Below are 25222 nucleotides of genomic sequence, written 5' to 3'. Positions count from 1 at the left end.
GCATCCATGGGCGGGAAATAAACAGTCGACGTTTCGGGCGAGACCCTTCATCGGGTGGCGCTTGGATCTGCGGTTTAATTTGGCGTTGTGGGCCGTGACAGCGCACGTGGGTATTGACCGAGCGCGGCGGAGACGCTCCTGCCAGCCCGCCCCAGGGAGGCCAGGCTGCGCGGCCTGAGTGGAGCGGATCTGTCAGTGGCTACGTACGGCGCGACGTAGCGTCAGGCGGCGGGACTGCTCTGCGATACTGACGCCCTATCGGCAGAAAACTAAACCGAGATGGAATCTCCCAGTCTGAACCGGTTACAACCGGTTACTAGTTTTGCCAGAGAGGGTTTGGAGGTTGATAGTCCAGCACCGCCAGCTACAGAAACGGTCACGAAAAATGAATCGGAAGACGTAAAAAAAGATCCTTCCCAGAAAAGTAATTCAAACTAATGTCACGGCGGTTGATTTCTATTTTTTTGGGGGTAACTGGTTATAACTATTAACGCTACAGTTTAACAAAATTGCAGAAGAGAAGTGAGTGCTCTGAATTGTGACCAATTGGCACAAGTCTTGTTTTTGTTTTTTTTTCCTTGCTTGAGTTTGGACCAAATCGAAAGCGATAAAAGGAAGAGGCGACCTTGTGCGTGTTCTTGTATTTTTTTAAATTCCCGCCATTTGTTTTTTCCCCTTCTTGTCCCCTTCCCCCCCTCCCTCCCGTTCAACCAAACTACTGCGTGTCGGCAAGACTTGCAAAACGTTACTGAAGTGGTGCCTGCTGGAATCCGTTCCTTTCGACTCAGGACGGCTCACAGATTAACCAAAACAAAAACCATTTGGGTGAGTGTCTCTTAAGTTTTCCGAGTCTCTAGCGCGGTAGAGGCAGCTGTGTGGAGGAGGCCTGGCTCTCCACTGTCACTCCGCCGAGCGGGAGGCCTGCACGACCCGAGCCCACCGCACGGAGCCGCTGTGTGTGGGGGCGGGGAAGCCGGAGTAAACACCGGCAGGTCCAGTGCGCCACTTTTCCCTTTCAAACTATTTCTGTAGATATTTAAGTTCAGCTGACTTAATGCGTCCGGCTCGTTGGGTTTGTTTAAGTCTGGAGTGGAACATTCCAGAAATAACGGCCGAGGCTTGCTGGAGGCATCAGTGCACCGAGTCACGTGATGACCTAACATGCTCCCAGTTCAGGGAGGAGATTCGTTAATTAGAAATAAGTCAAAATACTACGCTGGTTTTCCCGCCGACGTTCTTTTCATTAACTTGTAATAAATTAAGCATATTACGCAGTTGACTTTTTAAATGGCACTACTCCACTGATTTCTTAGGTTATTAAGTTTTTAGTACGTTGTCAGGATCAATGCAAGTTGAGTGAACCTTGGTTTTTGTGTGGCTGCTCTTAGAGTTCTGTCAATCGTGGGATTTTTTTTTTTATTAACCACAGAGTGTTTATATCTGTGGAAAGAGAATTTTTTTTAATGATTTGGGTCTGACCCTTTGCCGCGGACTTTAAAGCAGAGAGTTTATTTTCCCACAAGTAATGTCCAAAGTGGATTTCTCCATTTCACCCTCATCCCAACTCTTTCTGTTAGAGTGAACCAATCTCATATGAGTAATGTAAATAAGGAGCTCCCAGCTGTACAAAGTATTGGTATATTTCACATACCTTGTGGACGAAAATGGTTGCTAAATTTTAAGGAGATTCTCTCTAGAAGAATGAAGTGGCTGACATTTGGAATTTATTGTTAATTTTCCCCCTTCCCCATTCTGTGTAGATCATTTTGTAACCCATTTAGTTGCTATAATTTTTTTTGTGTTATAAAGGATTATGATCCAGATTATTTTTTTTTCTTTTAGTGCTCTATACTTATAAATTTGTGTAACCACCTGTTTATAAACTTCTAGTATATTTGGCACTTTTTTTCCTTGATTTTTGAGCCCTGAATTGTTATGGCTGTATAACTCAGTACTTTTCCATGGTGCTTATCACTACTGAGTCTTATCACTAACCAGCTAACACTGGCCTAGACTGGTTTATTGTATAAAGAGAGCATGAGAACAAGCCCTTTGTTACTTGCTGTGTGCCTGACCAGTACTCTGTACTTCTCTCAATATTAAAAGAAGGGTTAGATTAGTGTGAAATCAGAGTCTTGTGCAGATATTGTTAAAACCATGCAACAATCTTTGAGTAAACATACGAAATGCTGGAGGAACTCAGTAGGCCTTACAGCATTTATGGAACTGAATAAACAGTTGACATTTTGGCCAAGACCCCTCAGGACTGCATCTAAGACAATCTTTAAAATGTTTTTACTAGTTTGATTAGATTTGAATCTTAATTTTTTTAAAATCAAAGCAGATATTCTAAAATAACTCAGCAGGGAAAAAGCAATTGCTTTTACAAATTTTGTGTTCTCAGTTACTAGTATGTACTCGCTTAGTCACCATGTGCTGCTTTAACTGGAAAAATAATTAGGTTCTAAATCACTTGAGTTTTGTTTCATATTGTGTGTAATCTGCTCAACATGAAGCATTCCTCTTATCTCAAAACATTGTCCTATTAAAACTGCATTCAAAAATGAATGTTAAATTTAAACATCAATTTTGTATGTTAACATAGTGAATCTGTAATGATGCAACCGGCAATGGTGACAAGTAATATTCTGGTTTGGAGGCTGGTAATTTAGCTGTCTTGTCTACTTAGTTTATGCAATGATTAATTACTACTGTGTACTTAACAGAAAAATTCTAACATCTTTTTCTCTTTCTTGTTCATTTAGGAATTACAGGTTTTTTCTTGCAGTAATCTATGCCAGCCATAATGACAATTTTAGCAGACCATGCAGCTCGTCAGCTGCTGGACTTCACTCAAAAGCTCGATATAAACCTCCTAGACAATGTAGTAAATTGTCTATACCATGGAGAAGGTGCACAGGTAACAATTAGATATACTCAATTTAAATCCAGAATTAATACAAATTTATTTTAAAATGAACTATTTATTCATAGTGAGTTGAGGAAGTGCTTATAGATACATTGATGAATTGTCAGATGATTTCTGAAGAAACAATTTTTTTTCTGTTTTTATAAAGAGGGGCTTTTTAGACTGCTTTTGTTTATCTTCTTTGGACCAAAATTGAGTAAGTTATGGCTCTTAGCTTGTTTATCCAGGGTAATTTTAAAAAGGGTGAGGATTGCTGCCTTTTCAAGAGTAACCCTCGGTCAGCCGGCGGCACTAGTCTAGGGAAGATAATCTCTGGCCCCGCCAAGCGTGTGAATTCTGAGGTTCAAAAGCTCTTGTTTGTGGATGCTACGTGATGTGTGACCCTGTTACAGATCAGAAACATGAAACAACTGACAGTACACCATATGCAGTTAAGTGGTTTAGCTTTATAATTCTTAAATTGATGAGAGGGTTAGTAAAGAAGAACAAAAAGAAAGGGGCACGTTTTAATGAAACAGTCTGATGTGCACGTTGGAACTCACAGTTTCCCTTCTGGTGGTCCTCCCTTGACTTCCCATGGGCTTTTCGACTTCTGGTCCACTCTTTTCGGGCATCTACAACCTCTCTTTTCAGGCATCTTATCTCTTCATCTTCTTCTGAACAAAAGACTCAGTTGGATGGTGCACATTAATTCTATTCCTAACCCAAACACTGCTGCTACAGAAAAACCATTACATTAGCAGTGAAACCTTTCCCATGGTGTTATTCAAGCAATGAGCATATCCATATTCCATATTTATTTTCATCAGTTGGGACAAATAATATAAAAGTTGGCAAGTCGTGCAACTATTTTTAATCTCTAGTTAGGCTGCATTGAGAGTTTTGTGTGTGTTTCTGGTCACCGCTTTGCAGAAAGGCTTTAGGAGGGGGTGCAGAAAATATTCACTAGGTTGTTGCCTGTAATTAGTATTAACTGTAAGGGGAGGTGGGACAAGCTTGAATTGTCTTTGTTCAGGCATCAGAAGCTGAGGTGTTACCTCATAATGTTTAGATAAGGTAGATTTAATACATTCTATTCTCTTCGAATTATATATCTTTCCTGAAGTTGTTTTCTGCCCTTTTGTTTTTGTTTGTGTAAACATTTTGATTGCCACTTCAGATGCTTTCCCACTACCAACCTTTCCACTAGCCAGGTTCATTCTCCAACACTACTATTCATGGCCATTGTCCACTGATTCTCAAAGTTCAACATACAAATTATTTTGATCATGTTTCAGCAGTGACTATTAAATTATTCTGTACATATCTATTTGTGCTGTTCATTTTCTTTATTTCCTTGATTCTTTGTTATAATGTATTAATCACAAATTACATTTTCCCCTTCTGCCCTCCAGACTCTTTATGAAATACAAACCTTAAATGGAAAATTTTGTTTCTTTAGCTGTTGGGACTATGGTCAAATTCCTGACCCACTACATTTAAATTCCCTCTCATTGCAGCAGCAATTTTCCATTGAAGTGTATTGATTCTGACCCTATTGAACTGAAATCCATCTAATTTCTATGGTTCTTCTCCATCCAGTCCTATCTTGCCCCCAAATGCAACATGTATAATTTGAAATCCTCCCTCCTGTGCCTCGTTCAGCCTGCGGTAGTCGCCGCATGGTCTCCAGCCCCCTGTTGCTTAGGGCACCATGTGCAGGGGGGGAGGCACATGGGCTGTCAGACTGCCGTATGATCCCTAAGTCCTCCATCCTCTTGAACTCCTCCTTCGCCAGTTGGAGCTTGTCGGGGGGGAAGCCTTCGAGCGGGGGCGTGGAGGGGTTGTCCTTGTGTCGGGATGTGGTGCTGTACGCTGTGTCTGGGCATGGCTGCCATGAACTGTGGTGCCAGAACCGATGGGGAAATCCGCCAGGACTCTAGTGTACTCGTTGTCGGACAGCGTGATGGAGTTTAGGTGTGGGGCCAGCAACTGGGCTTCACCCAGGGAGAATGTTTGAAAAGTCTTGGCGTGGACCAGACTCCTCCCTTGCAGGTTGACCAGTAGGCTGTGAGCTTGCAAAAAATCTGCTCCTGGGTTGGGCTACGGCGGCTAGTGTGAAGTCCCACGTGAACCGGCTGGAGCCGAACTGTAGCCGCACTGTATAGGTGCCGTAGGTTCTTACTGTGCTGCCGTTCGTGGCCCTCAGGGTGGGACCCGGTTTTCTGTTGCAGGTGTCGTAACTCGTCGGAGGTAAGACGCTGATCTCGGCTCTGGTGTCAACCAAAAAGCGGCATCCTGACTGCTTGTCCCAGACATACAGGAGGCTATCCCGATGGCCAGCCGCCATAGCCATCAGTGGTGGCTGGCCCTGGCATTTCCCAGGAACTTGCAGGGCGGGCTACAGTGGCGGGCTTCTGCGCCCCACTGCTGATGGTAGAAGCACCATTGTTCGTTGGTCTCCTCACCCCGCCTCTGGGGTTAGTGGGCTCTGCAGTCGGGCCTGGTCTGGTCTGCTGCCGGGAGCGTGGCCTGGTGATCTGTGCGACGGACGCCCCACTCTCCTTCTTGGCTTTCCACAGCACGTCTGCCTGGGCCGCCACCTTCCGGGGGTCGCTGAAATCCGCGTCGGACAGCAGCAGGCGTATGTCCTCCGGCAGCTGCTCCAGGAACACCTGTTCAACCTCGAGGCAGGGCTTGTGTCCTCCGGCCAGGGAGAGCATCTTGTTCATCAAAGCCAACAGCAGCTTGTCTCCCAAACCATCCAGGTGCAGTAAGTGGGCAGCTTGCTCGTGCTGTGAGAGTCCGAAAGTCCTTATGAGCAGGGCTTTGAATTCTATTTATTTGCCGTCCTCTGGGGGCGACTGTATGAACTCCTCAACCTGGGGGGCCGTCTCCTGGTTGAGGGAGCTCACCATGTGGTAGTAACATGTGGAATCCGAGGTTATCTGCGAAATGTGGAATTGGGCTTCTACTTGCTGGAACCATAGGTGAGGTCGCAGCGTCCAGAAGCTTGGCAGTTTTAACGAAACTGCATGTACAGATGCGGCGTCGTTCATCTCCGGTCCAAATATTGTTTGGGCCATCGGGGTCACCAATTGTAGCGGTGTGCTACACGCAGCGCTGAAATAACGACACGTAGTTGGTGAGCTACAGTTGCAAAAGAGGTTTATTCAAACTTCGCGGCCTCGCTTTAAAGCCTTCCTGATCCCGCCCTCCCCAGGCGGGAATGCTGTAGGGGGCGCATATTCACAGTTCCGTCCTGTGCACGGGCTTTTCCCCTTGCTGGTGAAGCAGACTTGGTGCCCTTTTTGGGACCGGCCTCAATGCCGGCGCGCGCCACTTTGTGAGCTGGTTCGAGTGCGCTGCGAAGTGGGTCGCCACGATGTTTTATTTAGCCAGGCATTTTGGAAGGGGGGGAATTTACAAGGGGTGATTAATAAGTTCATGGCCTAAGGTAGAAGGAAATGATTTATACAGCTCTTGTTACATGCACGTGCAGTTCAACTCTGAGTGAAAATGCAGAAAGTTTGAAGTTAACTCATTTCCTTCTACGTTAGGCCACAAACTTATCAATCACCCCATGCTATGGACCTTCTGGAGGTCCAAGGCGCCGACTTCTGCAGATAAAGGATCCATATGCTCCACGACCGCTGGACTAAGTGTATAAATGTAGGGAAAATAAATGTGCTCAGTTTTCTAGAATTGACTCCTACCTTAGGCCATGAACTTATCAATCAACCCTCGCATTTAAAAACCAGTATACTTACTAGACATTAAACTTGTGGTCCTCTACCTTCCATTGTTTTAGCAACCTGGGCTTTTGAAGAAGTTGTCAATTTTGTTTTGGTTTATTTGTTTAGATTAACGTTAGAATTGCTGTAAAGAAGACACTAATTATTTAATATTGTGTTGATTAAATGTATGATTTTTGTTGGAGGGGATCTGATTCCAAATAACTTTAGATTTTTTTCCTGATAGCAAAGAATGGCTCAAGAGGTTTTAACTCATTTAAAGGAGCATCCTGACGCATGGACAAGAGTTGATACTATTTTGGAGTATTCACAAAATATGAATACCAAAGTAAGTGAAATATTTGAGAAGAAATCTTAATATGAATCTTTAAATTAAACTTTGAGCAAGACAGTCAACAAATTTATATTGTTTCAGTGTTGGTTTTGGTTCTGCTTTAGTTGTTTGGCAATTTGGCAACTAGGTATAATTTGAAACACTAGGAGTGGTGGAAACATCTGTACAGAGGAGACAACGTTTTGATTTCAATTTCTGAGCAGAACAAGCTTGTCATTGGTATGAAAAGATATTATGAGCACAGTTTGCTTACATATTGTGAAACGTATTCTGGCCTTTGTGTTAATAGGGTGGGGTTTTATCTTTTTAAATATAATCAGTTTTGATCAAATGTTTCTGATTATTAGTCCAGTATAGTTAAATTTGAATCATTTTGGACTTCTGCGTCCAGAATATTTTCTTGATAGAAGCATCAGCACTAATTTTCAGAAAGTTTTGAGGTAAACAATTGGTGAATTGGTCAATATCTCATGCATCTTTAACAAATGTGATTATAATGCATCTCATTTTACTTGCTAGTGAGGATCTAGTACAAGTGTTTGAAATTGACATAAACCTATTAAATTTCATTGGCATTGCATTACTAATTTTAGTTTGGAATCCACAGTAACTGCTGTGTTTAAATTTTAAAAGTTGTTATTGAAGCTGAATTTCACCTGTACAGGACTTCCTCAAAGTTCTGACCGAATTTTAGTGAAGGTGTTTGCCTTGTTTTCTTGCCTGTTGCATTGTTTTGTTACTGACAGTTATTACTAATTTTTAAGCTGATTTGTCAACAGTATTTATAAAACTCAAAATTGTATCTTGTGACAAATGAGATGATTAGAGGAACAGAGCAAACTGAAGGTAAAGAATCTCTTGCATACCTAAATTTAAAAGCATTTGGTGCTAAATTTTATGCGCTGACATTTGGCTTTACAACAGTTTTATGCAATCACTATTTTAGTATTTTTATTCAAACTGTAATGTTATTTGACATTAATCATAATGTTCCATTATGTTGATTGTAATAGGAAGAAAAGGGGTGTCTTCCTGTGCAACTGACACAGCTAGGCTTTGACGGCAGGCCTCCACAAGGTCTACCCTTTTGTTTCCCTTTAACTGAATTCTGTTCATCGATGACTTTGTTTTAAGGGGATGGGTTAAGAGGTATAATAAACAGGCTGAGGTAAAAATTAGACAATGTAATATGAATTATTTCTTCTGTAGGGATCAGTATTTTCTGTTGCCTTTATTCTTTTGCACATCAATAAATTATTTTTGGACTTATGCAATTTTGGCATGAATGGTCTTCTCCAAAATATAACCAGCTTAATAGCTGCTATCCATGTTCCTTATAGATTTAGTGGTTAAGTTTGAAGTTTTTCCTCAAATGTCATATCGTCACAATCCCAAATGAAGTGTCCAACTTCGGTATCTAAATTTATTTGCTATTGTGCACTACAAAATTGCTGTATATATTTAGTTAAATCTCTCCCTTGCTATTGTTTATTTTTCCCTTTTGATGTTGGTGATGCAACCTATTCTGCTATAGCAAGTGCATGAAACTTCATATTCCTCTTGACCTCATTGCTTGTGTTGTGATAGTAGGGAGGAATGGAAGTGGAAAATTTTATGTTGCCCATAGTTAAAGCATGCTGGTGAACTGCTGTGTTGTGCAATCTTTTAATCTTTCAATATCTAATTTCTTCCTTGGTCTTGTAGATTTATTCAGTAATTTATGTACAGATTATTTATTTTTAATTTAAGAAAATGATGTTTTTCTGATGCTGAAGCCTAAAATAGGAAAACATATTGCTTCACTTCCAATGCACTTTTTTCGCATTGTTTTTTAAAATTATTTTTTATTAAACACCTGATCCCTATAGTTGAAATAGGATATAACATCAAATAAATAGTAACTTTTGTTATACACACTAATGGATCTTGAATTAGGGTGACTGGGAAATTGAAAACTACACTGCAAATGAGTCTGTGGGCTGTCTTGCTGTTCCTGAAGAGCAACACCAGGTAGTTACAAGAAAACATGTTCACTGTTGAAACACCATATTTTAGGTCTTAATTACTGTTGAGCTAGACTTGATACATTATTAACTGGTGCAAGCCCTGATCAACAGCAGGACTGCTTGACAGTTCGATTATGTTAAAATTTGTAGTTTTGTGCAAGTGAAGAAAACAATTGCATGAAATCTTAATTCTCACATGTAAAGTACTGTAGTAGATTAGATTTTGTGTCTTGGTTTATAATAACTTAAAAGAGCTGATTTTGATTGTACATGAGAAGTAGCAGGCAAGCATTTTGTGAAAATGTGGCTTATAGTCATGAATATTTGAGAGACTCTATTTTCAGATTTTCATGTTACTTTATCATCTCATTACAGTACTACGCTCTGCAAATCTTGGAAAATGTAATAAAAACTAGATGGAAGATCCTCCCTAGAAATCAATGTGAAGGTAAGTGATCAGAATTAATGTTCCCCATGCTTGGTATGCAACATTTGGAATGCTGTGACTACTTTTCCTACTTCTGGAATCAGTGAGCTTTTGAAAGATGAGAAAACACTGTTGCTTGAAGATTGTGGGTGACCTGAACTCTCTGAAAAGGGAATTGATTACTATGGAATACATGAGCACAAATGCAGATGACTGAATTTGGTTGGGGGTGTTGTGTAGGTATGTCTTTTTTCAAAAAAGGGCTGAAGTAAAGAAAGCAGTGCATATGTTTGATCAAGAAGACGTTATAAGAACAAGGAGTTGCAGCTGTTAAATATTAAGATATAATACAAAGAAAATAATTTAAAGTGATAACTATAAACTATAGATTTATTACATTAGAGGGGTAACTGAGACCTTCCTGTGAGAGCCTAATGAAGGAAGTCCCTCCAGCTGCTTGAACCTAAGGTTGGGATTTCCAAGCTTACAGTGTCATATAAGAGAAACTGTGTGGGCCTTGGTTCATATTTTCCAGAATGTGGTTATCCCCTGGTCAAGGTTTACAATTGTAAGCAGGCTATGTCAAAAGTCGGGTTGTGCAGTAGTCATTTGGGATCTGCATGTCTAAACATTAAGATTAGTGCAGTTGACAACACCTTTAGTGTAATCCCAAACACAGCATGGGTGAGAACATTAGGTTAAAAAGGCAAGTGTTAATGAAGATGCATATTTGTTGGGGGTGGGGAAGGGAATGTCTGTTTATGTAATTGAGTGTAAATTTCATGTTGACTTTTTGCTGACAGAGTAAAAAACATTTGGAGAGGGTTCAGAGTGCGGACAGAAGAGGAGCCATAAGTTGTGGTTTGTTAGAATTGGTTACAGGAATAGAGTTTTGATTCTTAAGTCATTGTGTCATGAGCTTGGGAGGTTGAGAAGTAATCCAATGATCTCTGGATTTCTCCACATGCTAATCAGATTGGAAGTGGGAAGCTTGATACAGCTATAAAAATTTGGTGCAGGAAGTAGGGGAATGAGTTCTTGGACATTGGGACTCAATGACCTGGTAGGGGGGGCTCTTTGGTTGGGAAGAATTTTGACTCTTGTCAGCAAGCAGACAATGCCAGTCTATGAAAGTAGAAAATAGGAATTGGGTCCATATAGAAATAAATGAAATAAGTACGTAGCACACACTGTAGGATGAATAATGTTGGAGGTAAATAAAAATTCTGTAGTAGTATGATGTAATGGTGATATATGAAACTGCTCAAAATAAAACTGGATTGGACACTTACTATCAGGAGGGATATTAATGAAGGCCTTGTGTTGTAGAGGAACAATCTCATCTGAGTTATTCCATTACTTAGCAGAGAACAAGGAGGCTATCATGGCACCGGGGAGGGTGGTTCTTTAACAAGTTATTCAAATAATTAAAGAATGATATAGGAGCAAATCTGCATATTCTTTAAGCAAATCTCATACAATTGAAGGATTCCAGTTATTCTTATTTTCTCGATCGGCAAGATTTTGGGAAAAGACAAGGTGGGAGGGGAAGGAGGAGGAGGAGAATACTTTATGAAATATTTAGGAGAGCTGATTTCTAGCCCATTATGATGAGGGTGATGTTGGATCTGGTTTTAAGATGGGTGAGCTGCTGGGAAGCAATGATTGACCTACTGTATTTAGATTTTAAACAAGTAGGAATTCTAATCTGATGAAATACCTAACATCATTGGGATGAAGTAGAATCTGGGCAAGGTGAAGTGGAATTGAATTTGGCAAAGTACAATTATGAAACATTGGATGGCATTTAATTGTAGCTGGTTGTATTTTCTACAAGGGGAAAGATGAAAGAGCTAGAGCCTGATTACCACGGTGAGAGTGGATGATAGAAAGAAAAATTCTTGCCAGATAAGCTCTAGTAAATATCCAGGTTGAAGATGATTAAAATCAGGTGTAATATCACTGGCATAAGTATTGAATGAAATTTATTGTTTTGTGTTAACTATATATGGGGGGGGGGGGAAGTGAGGCATTGTTTGTGAGTTTATTGTCCATTCAGACATCTGATGGCAGAGAAGAAGAAGCTGTTCGTGAAACATTGAGTGTGTGTCTTTAAGCTCATGTACCACCTTGATGGTAGCAATGAGAAGAGGGCGTGTCCTGGATGATGGGAGTCCTTAATGATGGATGCCGCCTTTTTGAGGCATCGCCTTTGAAGATGTCAGGAGTTGGCAGAGTTTAGAACTTGCTGCAGCTTTTTTCAATCCTTTGCTGTGGCTCCTCCATACCAGTTGTGATGCAACCAGTTACAATGCTCTCCATGGTACATCTGCGGAAATTTGCGAGTGTCATTGATGTCATACCAAGTTTCCTCAAATTCCACATGATTGATTTTCAGAGATGTTAACACCCAGGAACTTGAGACTGCTCACTCTTTCCACTGCTGATCCCTCAATAGGAACTGATGTGTATTCCTTTGTCTTCCCCTTCCTGAAATCTGCAATCAGTTCCTTTGTCTTATTGAGGTACTGAAAATGGAAAAATAATACAAAGAGGGGTTTGAGAAAAAGGCAAGTGTATAAAAGGAACCCAAAAGTCTTCTGAACATATGAGTTTGGGGTTAAAATGGACTATGGAGAAATAAGGTACGAAGTGTTGTTTGTGTCCAGAATACTAAATGAACATATTTGAAGAAAATGCTACCAAAATATTAGTAGAATTGGAGGTAGAAGTAATGAATATAGTAGAAATTGAACTTCTTGGAAGATTGGAAGTGCAATATCACCTGGTTTGGATGGGATGCATTGTAAATTAATGTGGGAGGTGGGTGGCGATGCCAGAAAGGTTTACTGTACTCGGATTTTGGGCTGCTGCAAGAAGACCAGAAAGTGGTAACACAAGTAATGGGGAGGTGGAAATGAAAGGCAAGCATGCCATACACAGTTATCAGTTTGGCAATCATGTTGCAGCTGTATAAAAATTGGGTTAGTTTACATTTGGAATGTTGTATGCAGTTCTGATTGTCACATAATAGGCTTTGTAGAGTGTGCTGAAGAGGATCAGCAGGACATTTCCTGGATTGCAAATTTCCTGGAGTGTAAGAGAGTGAGGAATAATTTAATAAAAGTGTAAAAAATTATAAGAGGCATAAATGGGGTCAGTAGTGTTTACTTAATGCCCACATAAAGAAGGTCCTCCGTCTCTCTCTGTCCTTGGTCATCTTCTCTTTTGTTCCCCAGATGTGGTTCAGGGTCCTCGTTTCTGCCTCTTAGGGTATGGTGCCAAGTTGTCCCTGGTCTCCCACATTTTCTTTGCCCTTTGGGGATCCAGGGAAGTGCAGTCTAGATGATGGATTTGGCCTCTCCTCATCACATGCCTAATCCATTTTCTGCGTTTCCTTGTGCTGATTGTTGCCCTGTCCTGTTGATGATACTGAAGTAGGATGTGGTTGGAGTTCTTTCTTGGTCAGAAAAAAATCTGAATGGAATTGTTTGAAGCTGAGGAGGGAAGTTTAAAGTAGATTTGAGATATTTTGTAATTCTTTACACATTGCTGGGGAGGTGGTAGAAGTAGATACAGTAGCATAGTTTAAGAGGTATTAGGACTTGCAATGCTAGTGTTGTTCATTTTCTGGTTAATGGTGGTTAATGTTCATGATGAGAACTGGAACAGCATTTATGTCAGTGACCTCTTCTACCGCCCCCAAAAAAACTCCTCAGTTGATTGAATGGAATAGTGAAGTGCATGGTGCACTAATCGGTCTGTTTTGTTCTGGATTGTATTAAGTCAATGTAACTATCTCTTACTGAACCATATGCCCCACTCTTTTATTTTAACGTTCAGTAATACTTTTATTTTCTACTGTGTTCAGGAATTAAAAAGTATGTTGTTGGATTGATTATTAAGACTTCATCTGATCCTGTAAACATTGAGGTAAGTTTTCATGCCGAGGTATCTAATGTTTCTTGTCCAAAAATTCTGAATTTAACTTGCCACCTACTGAATTACTACTTTTTCTTTTAGAAGGAAAAAGTTTATATTGGGAAGCTAAATATGATTCTGGTTCAGGTAAGATCTTTCATGCTTTGAGACTAGTTAAAGTTGAAAGTATGTTTATGATCAGAAGTATGTATACATTATACAACCTTGAGATTCATTTCCTAACAGGAAGCCAAAAATAAAATAAAACAGAAAGACCGTCGAAAATCCAGTGTTCAGAGGGGGGAAGAGAAACAAATCATGTAAGCAAATGGCATTCTGAATTGAAGTCTACAGAGTGTCCATCCACAGACCCTTAGTTTAGCACAGAGCGGAGCAGTAAGCTGAACTGGCCCAACCCTCTCTTCCAGCCCTGACACTCTGACCTTTTCAATCTGGCTCAGCACCTGATAGCGAAACATCGGGTCAGCCGCTTTGATGCGCTCTAGTGCCTGAACTCGGTCTGGCCATATCTGACCTTTCCACTTTGGCCCAGCACTTAAATTATTGTTCAAACATCAGGTTCAGCTGCTTCGATATGCTCTGGGGCCTGGGCCCCGCTGTCTTAATTCAGCCTGTACCCAACCTTTCCAATTCAGCCCGGTGCTTAAATGGATCGAACGCTGGGACTTTCTCGCTCTCGGTAACAGGCCTGCTCACCTTGCCTCGGTTTTGCCACATTGAGTTGCCTCCAAGTCCAAAGGGAAGTTACAGACACTTGTGATAATTGTTTGCCAGAAAGTGATTAACAAAGTGCTAAGTTATTTTCCTTGTTTTGCACCAGCCAGAGGTCGCTGAGATTCACCAGCTCCATCTTAAATCAGATGCCCTTATTTAGCTGGCTAATTGTTTTAGTGTGTATATGTTTCCAAAATTATTCCAGGTGATTCTATCATAGCTAATAGAGTTTAATTATTTAGTGAACGTAGTCCATCTATACTGCATGTTTCTTATTAACTACCTTCATGTTGCTACTAAATAGTTTTCACCAAAGTAGGAGGAATTAGGTCCAAGATACAAATAGCAACTTTGATGGTTGGGGACTTGCTAACACCAATTTGTTTCCATAAGCTAATTGGTTGTCATTTCACTTTAACTCTAGTATCTTAGCCATAGATTTAAACAAGGAGCCAGCCAGTTCATTAATTAAAACTTGGTACTGATTATAAATACACTTCACTGCCGTTATGGTATTCATGAGTAATAATTAAGTTTGTGTCAAAAGCACAGTTGGACTGATATTAGCTAATGAACATTCTGCTTTTTCTTTTTTTTAAAAATAAAGTGAGCAATTATTACCAGGTGCTGAATATTTCAGTTTTTCAAAAACAAATCTCTGAATTGCATGTCAGAGGTGGATTAGAGATGAGGTCCCAGCAGCGATGAAGCAGCACCAATCAATTCAGATCTTGCATGGCAAAATTGGTTAGGTTAGGATTAGATAATCAACACCTTGAAGAGAGTTCTAATTTGAGGCAGGTGAGTCCTTTAAATGCTTTGCATTGACCATGAGTACCAGAATTCCAATCACTGCTTTGGATGTTGACAAATCTTCAGTATAGTTCTGATATTTAACTGCTTGTTATATTCACACAGATACTCAAACAAGAATGGCCAAAGCACTGGCCCACATTCATCAGTGACATCGTAGGCGCAAGTAGAACAAGCGAGAGTTTGTGTCAGAACAACATGATAATTCTTAAATTATTAAGTGAGGAAGTATTTGATTTCTCCAGTGGTCAAATGACCCAAGTGAAAGCAAAACACCTGAAGGACAGGTATAACTCAAAAATTAAATTTTACTCACGGTTGTTAAAGAATTATTCCCCATGATTGATCAGTGATTTCTTATTTCTTTATAGCATGTGCAATGAATTCTCTCAGATATTCCAGCTGTGCCAATTTGTCATGGTAAACATTATTTTTGGCCTTTTGTAATTTTTTAAAATCATAATTTGTTCAGATTTAAAGTACTTTCTTTGCTTACAGGAAAACTCTCAAAATGCACCTCTTGTTCAAGCAACCTTAGAAACATTGCTGAGATTCTTAAATTGGATTCCACTTGGATATATCTTTGAAACTAAACTAATTAGCACACTGATATACAAGGTATGTGCATCTTTACAAAATTTAGGATCATCAGATTATTTTACATGAAAAACTGTTTTTAGCTAATATTTCTTTTTTTTTTATAAAGTTTCTCAATGTACCCATGTTCAGAAATGTGACTCTGAAGTGTCTGACAGAGATAGCTGGAGTAAGCGTCAGCCAATATGAAGAACAGTTTGTTACTCTCTTCACGCTAACAATGATACAACTGAAACAGGTATTTTAAATTTGATACTTTTTGAATATATTTAATCTAATAGTACATTTCCTGCAAATCTGGGGATTGGTTTAAAGCATAAGTTTGCATGTACAAGGGCTCTTCAGTTTACTGAAGAATGAATGTCGAAATCCAACATAAAAATTCTCTTGAAATTTTTAAAGCATTTCTCATGAAGATCAAGTTAATTCTTGTAAATATCTTCAGGAGTTAGGGAATAAGGGTAGCAGCTAGTTATTCATAAGATGACTAGTCTTCAAAATAAAAGCCTTTTATGGGCTGCTTCTGGGACAAGATACAGAAATTTGAAAGCCTGGAAATTCATGCTTAAGAACAGTTTCTTCATTGCTGTCTGACAGTGAACCAATTACTTCCTACACATCATCTTCCCAGTTGTACTGCCACATTCTTGAATTCTTAATTCTGCCTCCCTGCTTTCTGTTAGTGTTTCTAGCATTATATTTTGCACTTCAGATTAGTCTTTGCACCATTCCGCTGTTTTGCACTTGTTGCTGTACTTAGTGTTGTATTTATTATCACCATGTTCATGTTTGCTCTGAGATACGTGCAACCTAGGAATTCCATTGTACACTGGTGCCTTTCAAAATGAATTAATTTTGAAACATAGAAAATAAGTGCAGGAGTAGGCCATTCGGCCCTTCGAGCCTGCACCGCCATTCAGTATGATCATGGCTGATCATCCAACTCAGAACCCTGTACCTGCTTTCTCTCCATACCCCCTGATCCCTTTAGCCACAAGGGCCATATCTAACTTCCTCTTAAATATAGCCAATGAACTGGCCTCAACTGTTTCCTGTGGCAGAGAATTCCACAGATTCACCACTCTCTGTTTGAAGAAGTTTTTCCTCATCTCGGTCCTAAAAGGCTTCCCCTTTATCCTTAAACTGTGACCCCTCGTTCTGGAATTTGGACTGAATCAGGTACATTGTCTGTAAGGCACAGCTGCTGGTTCACAGCAGAAGATCTCTTAAAACATTTGCTTTGGGAACTGAGCAAACAAGATCTTTTCTATTGAAACGTAAGATATTTTATCAAATGATATACATTGAAGCTTCAGGTTATTGAAACTAACCATTAGACACAAGCTTCTCTAATTCTGTGCCATTGTTATCACATGAGGTAGGAAACTAAATGTTCATGTTAATCGGCTCTCATTAAAATTGTTCATTTATGTCGAGTGGACAAAATTGGCTTATAGACAGTTTTCTGGAACAGAACCCTTGTGTAACCTGGGGACTGTCTGTACTTAAATAACAGTCCAATCTTTGGGCTTTGTGTTTAGAAATTACTTGCATATGTGTATCATATGATTAGAGATGGATATTGTTTATCTGGCTTCGATTTACCCATCAGTGAGAGAAATGCCTTTCTAACCCTCAGGTCACTGCTATTCAGGACAATTGAAGTATCCAGCTGTTCTGAGAGATGGGGCAAATAATGGAAATTGGATAATGTCCTGAAAACCATATAGTTATCTGAAGGTATTTCTCTTACTGCTAGTTAAATCCAAGCCAGAAAAACAATATCTTCCTTTAGCTTTTCTTTGATTTAATATTTACTCCATAGCAGAAATAGGTTTAGAAAACAAAATTAATAATGGTTGATCATTGCTTGTGAGCAAGCTGAGGTTTTTTTTTGTTTGTTGAGAATGTTGTTGAGACCAGCAGTGCACACTTTCTAATAGGAAAAAAATGACTTCTAATTTGGTATCTTTAATAACTATGGTAAACAGTAGTCTTCCCTGATCTTACCTGTTACTCACTTCTGACCCCCTTGCCAAATCCTCTTGAGCCAAAGTTTCAAGCCTCACTCAGAATCCTACACTGGCCCACTTACTGCAAAATGGCCTTCTGTACCTTGGCCTCCCCCTCTTTTCGCTGAAACCTATTGAACCAAAACTGCAGTTTCTACTCTATAACTGCGCACTCTTCTACAGTGGCTGCTGCAGTTAAACCTCACTTTTTGATGAAAAAGAGTGACATTCTCATGTAACAAGTCTTGCTTTTTTTAATGGTTCCTGCTGTCCAACAAATCTCACTCTTGCTACTCCAAAGTGAAACCCAAACACAGTTAATCAGGCTTCCTTTGTCTAAATTTTGTTTTTCTTGAATGTGACTCTGCAACAGATGTTCATGGACTATTTCTGACACTTGCTTTTCCGGATCTCTTTTCATGTCAGGAGATGATCACCGATTATAAACCTCCAGACTCCCACTGATATCACAACTAGAACTTCTCATATCCTGTAAGGATGCCATCACCTTCTCTTAGTACCTCTGTCTGTAGCATCTCTTAAGATACATTTTTCCACTCAAGAGCTCCTTCAGGAAATGAGACTTCCCCCGACTGTAGTTGTTGATGTCTTTATATACACTTCCTTCCTTCATTTCCTGTAGTCCATGTCTCATCCTTTTATGTCTCCTGGTACTTTACTGGGTGATCATATGAAATAGCCTATCCACATCCATCCTGCCAGGACTCCTTTGGACCCTTGTTTCTATGGTTCTACACTTTTCTCACCATCATTCCAAAATACAAACAACCCTGCCAGCTCAAAGATTCATGAGTACTTTTAATCATGACAGCATTTGGTGCTTTCATTGTGGCTTCTTCTACTGGAAATCAAACAGACCAGGTTACCATTCTGTGGAACATTTGCACTCTGTCTGCAATGACCTTGAGCCGATGGTTGCACATCATTTCAACTTCCCTTTCTCAGATTGACTTGTGTTAGCCTTCTCTACTGTCAAAGAGAAGCCAACTTCAGAGCCTCCTACCCAATGATAAGAACGTTGAATTTTCCACTTTCAGGTAACCCTAATCCTCTGTACTCCAGATCCAACCAGGCTCTGGTATCTCTCCCTCTTCCCCCCTCCCCCCATGTCACCTAGTTTTGAATGCCTCTCCTTATTGATTCCATCTGGCTATCAGTCACATGTTTACCCTACTAGATCTCCTAACTACCTTCCCAACTGGTTGCATTTATCACAATTCTTAATCAGATTTGAGCAATGGCATCCTCTTGTGTCTTGTCATTTTCCAGCCTCCATCTCTTAACTCCTCCCTGCTGATTCCATCTGCCCTTTTTCTCTCTCATGTCTCTACCCATCACATACCAGCCACTGTCTTAACTACACACCTCAGCCATTTGACTCAATCTGTCCATCATTCCTTTTTTGAAGTTCCAATATCGCCTGCCAACCCCTATTTCAACTACCCTAGATCTTTTACTGGCTATCTCTCTGCTTGACTCAGTCTTGTTGCAGCGTGTGAACTCAAAACTTTAACCATCCCACTGGCTCCACAGATGCTGCCTAACCTGCTGAGTTCTTCCAGAATTTTTTCCCCGTAAGAAAACAGACTTTATGCCTTTTTGTGTTCTGCTTTTATTGCTTTGAAACCAGTATTTAAAATAGCTCCCCAATGACTTAAAGTCTTTTTTTTAATTCCTTTTTATTTGTATCTCCCATTTCTATTACACATTAGCTGGTATTGGTAAGATTTTTTAGCACTTTCAGTAGGAAAATCAGGTTGATTATTGCTTCATTTGCAGTTTTATGCAAAGGTTTAAGTACAATGGATTCAAGTTACTTGAGCCATCAAGTCAATCAGGAAGTGCTTATTTATGACAATTCTTAAAGAACAAAAATTAATCAAGAACATGGCCGGTATTCCCTTTGTCATTTCGGACATTATGCTGCTTATGCACACACTTGTTTGGATGTTAGACATTGCACCATGCTTGGAGTGAATAGTTTTTAAATAGTGTCAGTTGCTTGTTTTTGCATTCGAAAAGTAGTGTTTTTGTCTCTGAAAGTTGGCAAGAAATAAGTAGTAAGGCAATGCAGAGCAGTTTTGCTCATTGCAGTTTGAAGCATTCATGCTTGATGATCCCAGAAATGGCTGAGAGTTAAAATGAAACAATTTTATTACTTAAAAGTTATGAACTACGAAAAATTTGAAGGTATGGATATGATCTTGAATGTTGCAATGAAAATGAAGATTTGGTAGATGAAATTGTTGAAAGCATTGTATAAAGGCAGTCCATTATCTGCACTAGATAGATGCCTGTGCTGATTTTGTTCATTTACCGTTCAAAGGAACACAACATACATTTGGATGAATTCCTCCATCAATAATTATTAAGAACTAAAATCACAGTTTCATAGCACTGTAGTTGTATTGCTAATGATTTACTTTGTATTTTATTTAAATACATAAGTTGTTACTCAGTAAAATGGTTGTTTATCTTTTTAATGTCTTTGTAACAGCAGCTTGAACAAATCAATGCCACTACTGGCGACCCAGCATGGGGAGTTGTGTTGTATAATTAGCTCTCCAATCAATTCAGTAATAATGTTCCAAAAAGTCAAAGAACTGTATTTGATCTTTAATTAGTGATTAGCAAAACATACAATTTTGAAGCAATGCAATTAATCAGTCAACAAAAGATATGACATGGAGTGATTCCCAGAACCTAACTGTCTAGGTCAAAGCATGAATACATAGCTTATTCCCTTCTCTTTTACTGTGTCTCGCCAACATGACTCGTTGCCATAATAAATATAATAAATGCGCAACACTGTATACAATGCATACAGAAAATAGATGCATGGCTCCTACAACCTTTTTAACTATTTCCATGAAATTTTGGCTAATTGGAACTTCCAATTAACTGACCCAAAATGTACTGGTCCAGGTGTGTCCCAGTTAACTGGAATCCACTGTATTAGGGTTTTGAGTTGATGCTGCTAGTCAATAAAATAAATCATGATCACAGGACATAGTTATTGATGTTATCTGTGTTCACACTTGTAGATGCTTCCTTTAAATACCAATATACGAGTGGCATATGCCAATGGTAAAGATGATGAGCAGAACTTCATCCAGAACTTGAGCCTCTTTCTTTGTACTTTCTTAAAAGAACATGGACAGCTTATTGAAAAAAGATTAAATTTGAGGGAAGCCCTTATGGAGGTAAGAGTCTTATCTTTATCTGAAATTTGCACTTAAAATTGTACTGTTGGGGCCAGAATTATTGTTCATCCCTTTTCCTAAAGCTAGTGATGAGATGCTGCTGTGAATTGTGACAGTCAAAGTGCTTTTGGATGAGGATTCCCAAAGCAGTTGATGATACAGCAATGCCATAGGAATCTCCCAACTTCGACATGAATGTACATTTTATGGATAAACTTGCTCTGGAGTCTTTTTCTCAATGTCAGATTGTTGCTCTGGGAAGTGATGTTGTTGAACAGGGGTAGGCAACCTATGGCCCACAAAGGTATTTTGACCGGCCCGCGAGCAAATATTGGGATACTGGGCTTATCCAGCACGCGAGTGATTTTTCCTTATTCTGAGTGTTTCATGCAACCACACTGATGGACATGCATGGCGTCTTGTTACATTGGCCCCAGGTTCCATTTTGTTCCAAACCAAACACTGATATATACGAATGACGGGAAGGCAGACTACCTTATTAATATGTATTAGATACTCTCTGTGCATGCGCAGGTTTTCAGACGGGATTGTTCAAATTTGTAAACAGAAACGGCGTCACTGTGTTTTAAGAAGAAATCCATGCTAAATATCCAGATATTTACATGTGCTACGATACTTGTTGAATAACTCGCGTTTCGAAATAAATTCTCTTAATGTGTCGAAGCTAATTGGCATCACAACTGATGGGGCACCAGCAATGGTGGGACAGAAAAAAGGCATCATCGCATTGCTGCAAGGACAAATGGAAATCCTTGCAATCGCACAGAACTGGTTAAAATTCATTGCATTATCCATCAAGAGGCATTATGTGCCAAGTCTTTGAAATTAAAGGATGTTATGGACATTGTTGTGAAGGCAGTGAACCTGATCCTATTTCGTGGATTGAATCATCGCCAGTTGCAGCAGTTTTTGTTAGACACAGAGGCAGAATATGGGGACCTAGCTTATTTCTGCAATGTACGCTGGCTTAGCCAAGGGTCAGTGCTGGAAAGAGTATTTGCATTGCATGAAGAGGTGGCAATATTCCTTGAAAGCAAAAATGAGGATGCTTCACATTTTCGTGATCCTGATTGGCTTGCAACCTTGGCATTTCTTGTAGACATTACATCTCATTTAAATAATTTGAATTTACAACTTCAAGGAAAACAATCAGCTGATACATGAGATGTATAGTCATATTGTGGCCTTTGAAAGAAAACTGCAATTGTGGGAGTACCAGCTTCTAAAAAGAAATGGTGCACATTTTCCCACTTCTCTAAAAAGTAAAGCACAAGATCCAGGCATTTTTGTGAATATGGTTCTAGAATTGAGAAGAGTTTTCATTTTGTTTTGCTGATTTTCGCTTGCATGCCAATGAGTTCAAGCTGTTTGCTACTCCATTTGATGTGGAAGTGGACACTGCATCAGGAATTTTTAAGATGGAATTGATTGAGATGCAGTGTGACAACATAATGAGATCGGAATTTCATTCTGAAGATGTGTCAGTGCTTGACTTCTGTAGAAAATGTATTCATCCAAGTGGGCAGTATCCTAACTTAGTGGACCATGCAAAAAAGATGGGATCATTGTCTGGCAGCACTTACCTATGTGAGCAATTGTTTTCAAAAATGCAGCACACCAAGAGCAATTTGAGAACAAGATTGACTGGTGCCCATCTGGATAATGTCTTGCTCTTGGCATCAACAAGCCTGACACCCAATATTGAGAAGCTTTCAAGCAACAAACAGTATCATGTTTCACATTGATTTATTGACTTTGCATTAAAATTTTCTTATTTATTATACTTAGTTTACCACCATTCAATGCATCATGTTCATATGTTTAAAGATTCTTGTGTCCTTTTAAGAGATTCAAAAGATGCCTTGATTGAAATAAATTGTAACTAAATCTGAGTTCTTTAATTACTAATCGCCATCCTTGGTTAAGCACAAATAATTTTCTAGCATGCGTTATTCATTAATTTGAGGCAAAACACAACTAGATGTATTTCGAGTTTTTTATGGTATTTGTCTGGCCCACCATCTGCTCATTAATAGCAATCCGGCACACAGAGGCAAGAAGGTTGCCAACTCCTGTTGTAGAAGTTTGGTTGCTATGCTTTTTTCTGAATAGTTCATTCTTTTGTTACGTTGCCTTTGTTTTGGAAGGAGTAAATTTTTAGAAATTAGAGTGTTTAAGTGTGATCACTGACAAGCTTTTGTTAATTTTATTTGTATACACATATACATTTATATGTACGTGTGTGTGTATATGTCTAAATATAATTATTGTTTCTTGTCATCAATACTGAGTGCACCATTTAAACAACCACAGTCTCAGTTCAACTATGTGAATCTCTGTGGTAATGCCTTCTACAAAAGTTATTTGGAGTCAGATGCTCCAATCAATGAGATGAGATTGGAGGTGTGGGTTGCAGAGGTGACCTGTCCTATAAAACAACTCAAAAAGTCAGGTTACTGACAGGGACTGCACTTCTCAAGAACGATCAGTTTATATGCACCATGCCTCAATCAAAACAATTTTTAGGATACCTTAAAAGAAGAATTGTAGAGATGCATGAAGCTGGAATAAGCTACAAAAGCCTTTCTCAAGATCTGAGTTTTCATCAGTCCACAGTAAGAAAAATTGTCTACAAATGGATGAAAATCAGTACTATTGCTACATGCCTTAGGAATGGGCGTCCTGCAAAGATCACTCCAAGAGCTCAGCGTGCAATGCTGAAGGGGGTGAAAAAGAACACAAGGGTAATAGCAAAAGTCCTGCAGAAATCTCTTGAACTTGCTGAAGTCTTAGTTCACATGTCCGCTATAAGAAAAACACTGAACAAGAATGGTATTCATGGAAGGACACCACAGAGGAAACCACTGCTCTCCAAATAAAAATTACTGCACATTTCAAGTTTGCAAAAGCCCACCTGGATGTTCCATTATGCTCCTGGGACAGTGTTCTGTTGTCAGATGAGACAAAAGTGAACTGTTTGGCAGTAATGCATACAGCTGTGTTCGGAGGAAAATGGGCACTGCACATCAAACCCTCATCCCAACTGTGAAGTTGGTGGAAGGAGCATCATGGTTTGGGACTGCTTTGCTGTTTCAGGGCCTGGATATCTTGCAACCATTGAAGAAACAATGAAATCAAAACTGTATCAAGACATTTTACAGGAGAATGCCAGGGTAGTGGTCCGTCACCTGAAGTAAAATAGAATTTGGAAGATGCAACAAGACAATAATCAGAAACACAAATGTAAATCAACAACAGAATGGTGTTAAGAAGAAAAGTAGTGTTTTGGAATGGCCAGGTAGGTCAGAGTCCAGAGCTTAACCCAATAGAGATGCTGTGGCATGACCTGAAGAGGGCTGTTCATGCAAGGTATCCCAGAAATATTGATGAACTGAAGCAGTTTTGTATGGAGAAATGGTCTAAAGTTCCTCCTCGCCATTGTGCAAGTCTGATCAGCTACAGGAAATATTTAGTGGAAGTTATTGCTGCTAAAGGAGTTTCTGCCAGTTATTAAATACAAGGGTTCACATACATTTTCTAGCCTGGACTGTGAATGATTAAACAATTTGTTCAATAAAGATTTGAGAAGTACAGTTGTGTGTTAATAGTTCAGGCAGATTGTGTTTGTCTATTATTGTGACATAGATGAGGATCAGACCACATGTTATGAGTAATGAATGCAGGAAGCTAGGTAATCTCAAAGAGTTTGCAAACTTTTTCTTGCAACTGCATAGTGTGTAATACAAGGACAACCCTTTAGAACAGTGATGAAATTTTTTTAAGCTAGAGGGCAGTGAATCTGAAATTTATTGCCACAGGCAGCTGTGGAGGTCAAGTCATTGGGTATATTTAAAGCTGAGGTTGGTAGATTTTTAATTAGTAAGGTCATCAAAGGTTAAAGAGCGAAGGCAGGAGAATTAGTTAAGAGGAAAAATAAATCAGCCGTGATTGAATGGCAGTGCAGTCTTGGTGGATGAGATGGCCTTATTCTCCTGTGTCTTCAGGTCTTTTATAGGAAAGCAAAGTGAAACACTTACTCAGGCAAGTAGAGAATATTCCATCATTGTTCACTACTTGTGCTTTTTTGATGTTGGAAAGGTTTTTGAATTTGTAGGTCTTATTTGCTCCTGTAGTATTAGCACTTATGAGGATAGTCCAGTTAGGTTTCTAGTTACTGGTGACCTCAAAAAATTGGTGTGTTACTATTATAAATGTGGTAAGCAAAGAAACAAAAATGACTGGGGAAATTTTATGAATCCACAGGCTCTTCATTATATGCTGCTGGTCTCTGAAGTGGAAGAAACAGAGATTTTCAAAATTTGTTTGGAGTATTGGAATCATTTGGCTTCTGAGCTGTATAGGGAAAGTCCCTTCTCAACGTCTGCATCACCTGTGCTTTCTGGAAGTCAACATTTTGACGTGCCTCCAAGACGACAACTTTATTTGCCAGTATTGTCCAAGGTGGGCAT

At 39.5% G+C, this 25222-nt stretch overlaps 1 protein-coding gene across 2 annotated transcripts in view; it reads left to right on the top strand.

Annotated features, from left to right (window-relative positions):
- Positions 1-289: 289 nt before the first annotated feature.
- Positions 290-25222, top strand: part of LOC140730518 (exportin-1) — a 61900-nt gene continuing 36967 nt past the window's right edge. The window contains exons 1-13 of one of the 2 annotated variants that reach the window (XM_073051079.1): positions 290-424; positions 734-825; positions 2766-2920; positions 6890-6991; positions 9379-9451; positions 13302-13363; positions 13454-13498; positions 15005-15186; positions 15271-15319; positions 15398-15517; positions 15606-15734; positions 20574-20732; positions 25017-25214. In XM_073051079.1, coding sequence (XP_072907180.1) covers positions 2795-2920; positions 6890-6991; positions 9379-9451; positions 13302-13363; positions 13454-13498; positions 15005-15186; positions 15271-15319; positions 15398-15517; positions 15606-15734; positions 20574-20732; positions 25017-25214 — 1245 coding nt within the window. In that variant the 5' untranslated portion in view covers positions 290-424; positions 734-825; positions 2766-2794. Of the gene's footprint in view, positions 425-733; positions 826-2765; positions 2921-6889; positions 6992-7016; positions 9008-9378; positions 9452-13301; positions 13364-13453; positions 13499-15004; positions 15187-15270; positions 15320-15397; positions 15518-15605; positions 15735-20573; positions 20733-25016; positions 25215-25222 lie in introns of those variants that run through there. The other variant, XM_073051080.1, reaches the window with a different exon arrangement.

This window comes from Hemitrygon akajei, chromosome 7 (assembly GCF_048418815.1).
Source record: "Hemitrygon akajei chromosome 7, sHemAka1.3, whole genome shotgun sequence".
In the NCBI taxonomy this organism is placed as follows: domain Eukaryota; kingdom Metazoa; phylum Chordata; class Chondrichthyes; order Myliobatiformes; family Dasyatidae; genus Hemitrygon; species Hemitrygon akajei.
The sequence above is the reverse complement of the archived record's forward strand: the minus strand, read 5'-3'. Positions and strand labels throughout refer to the sequence as shown.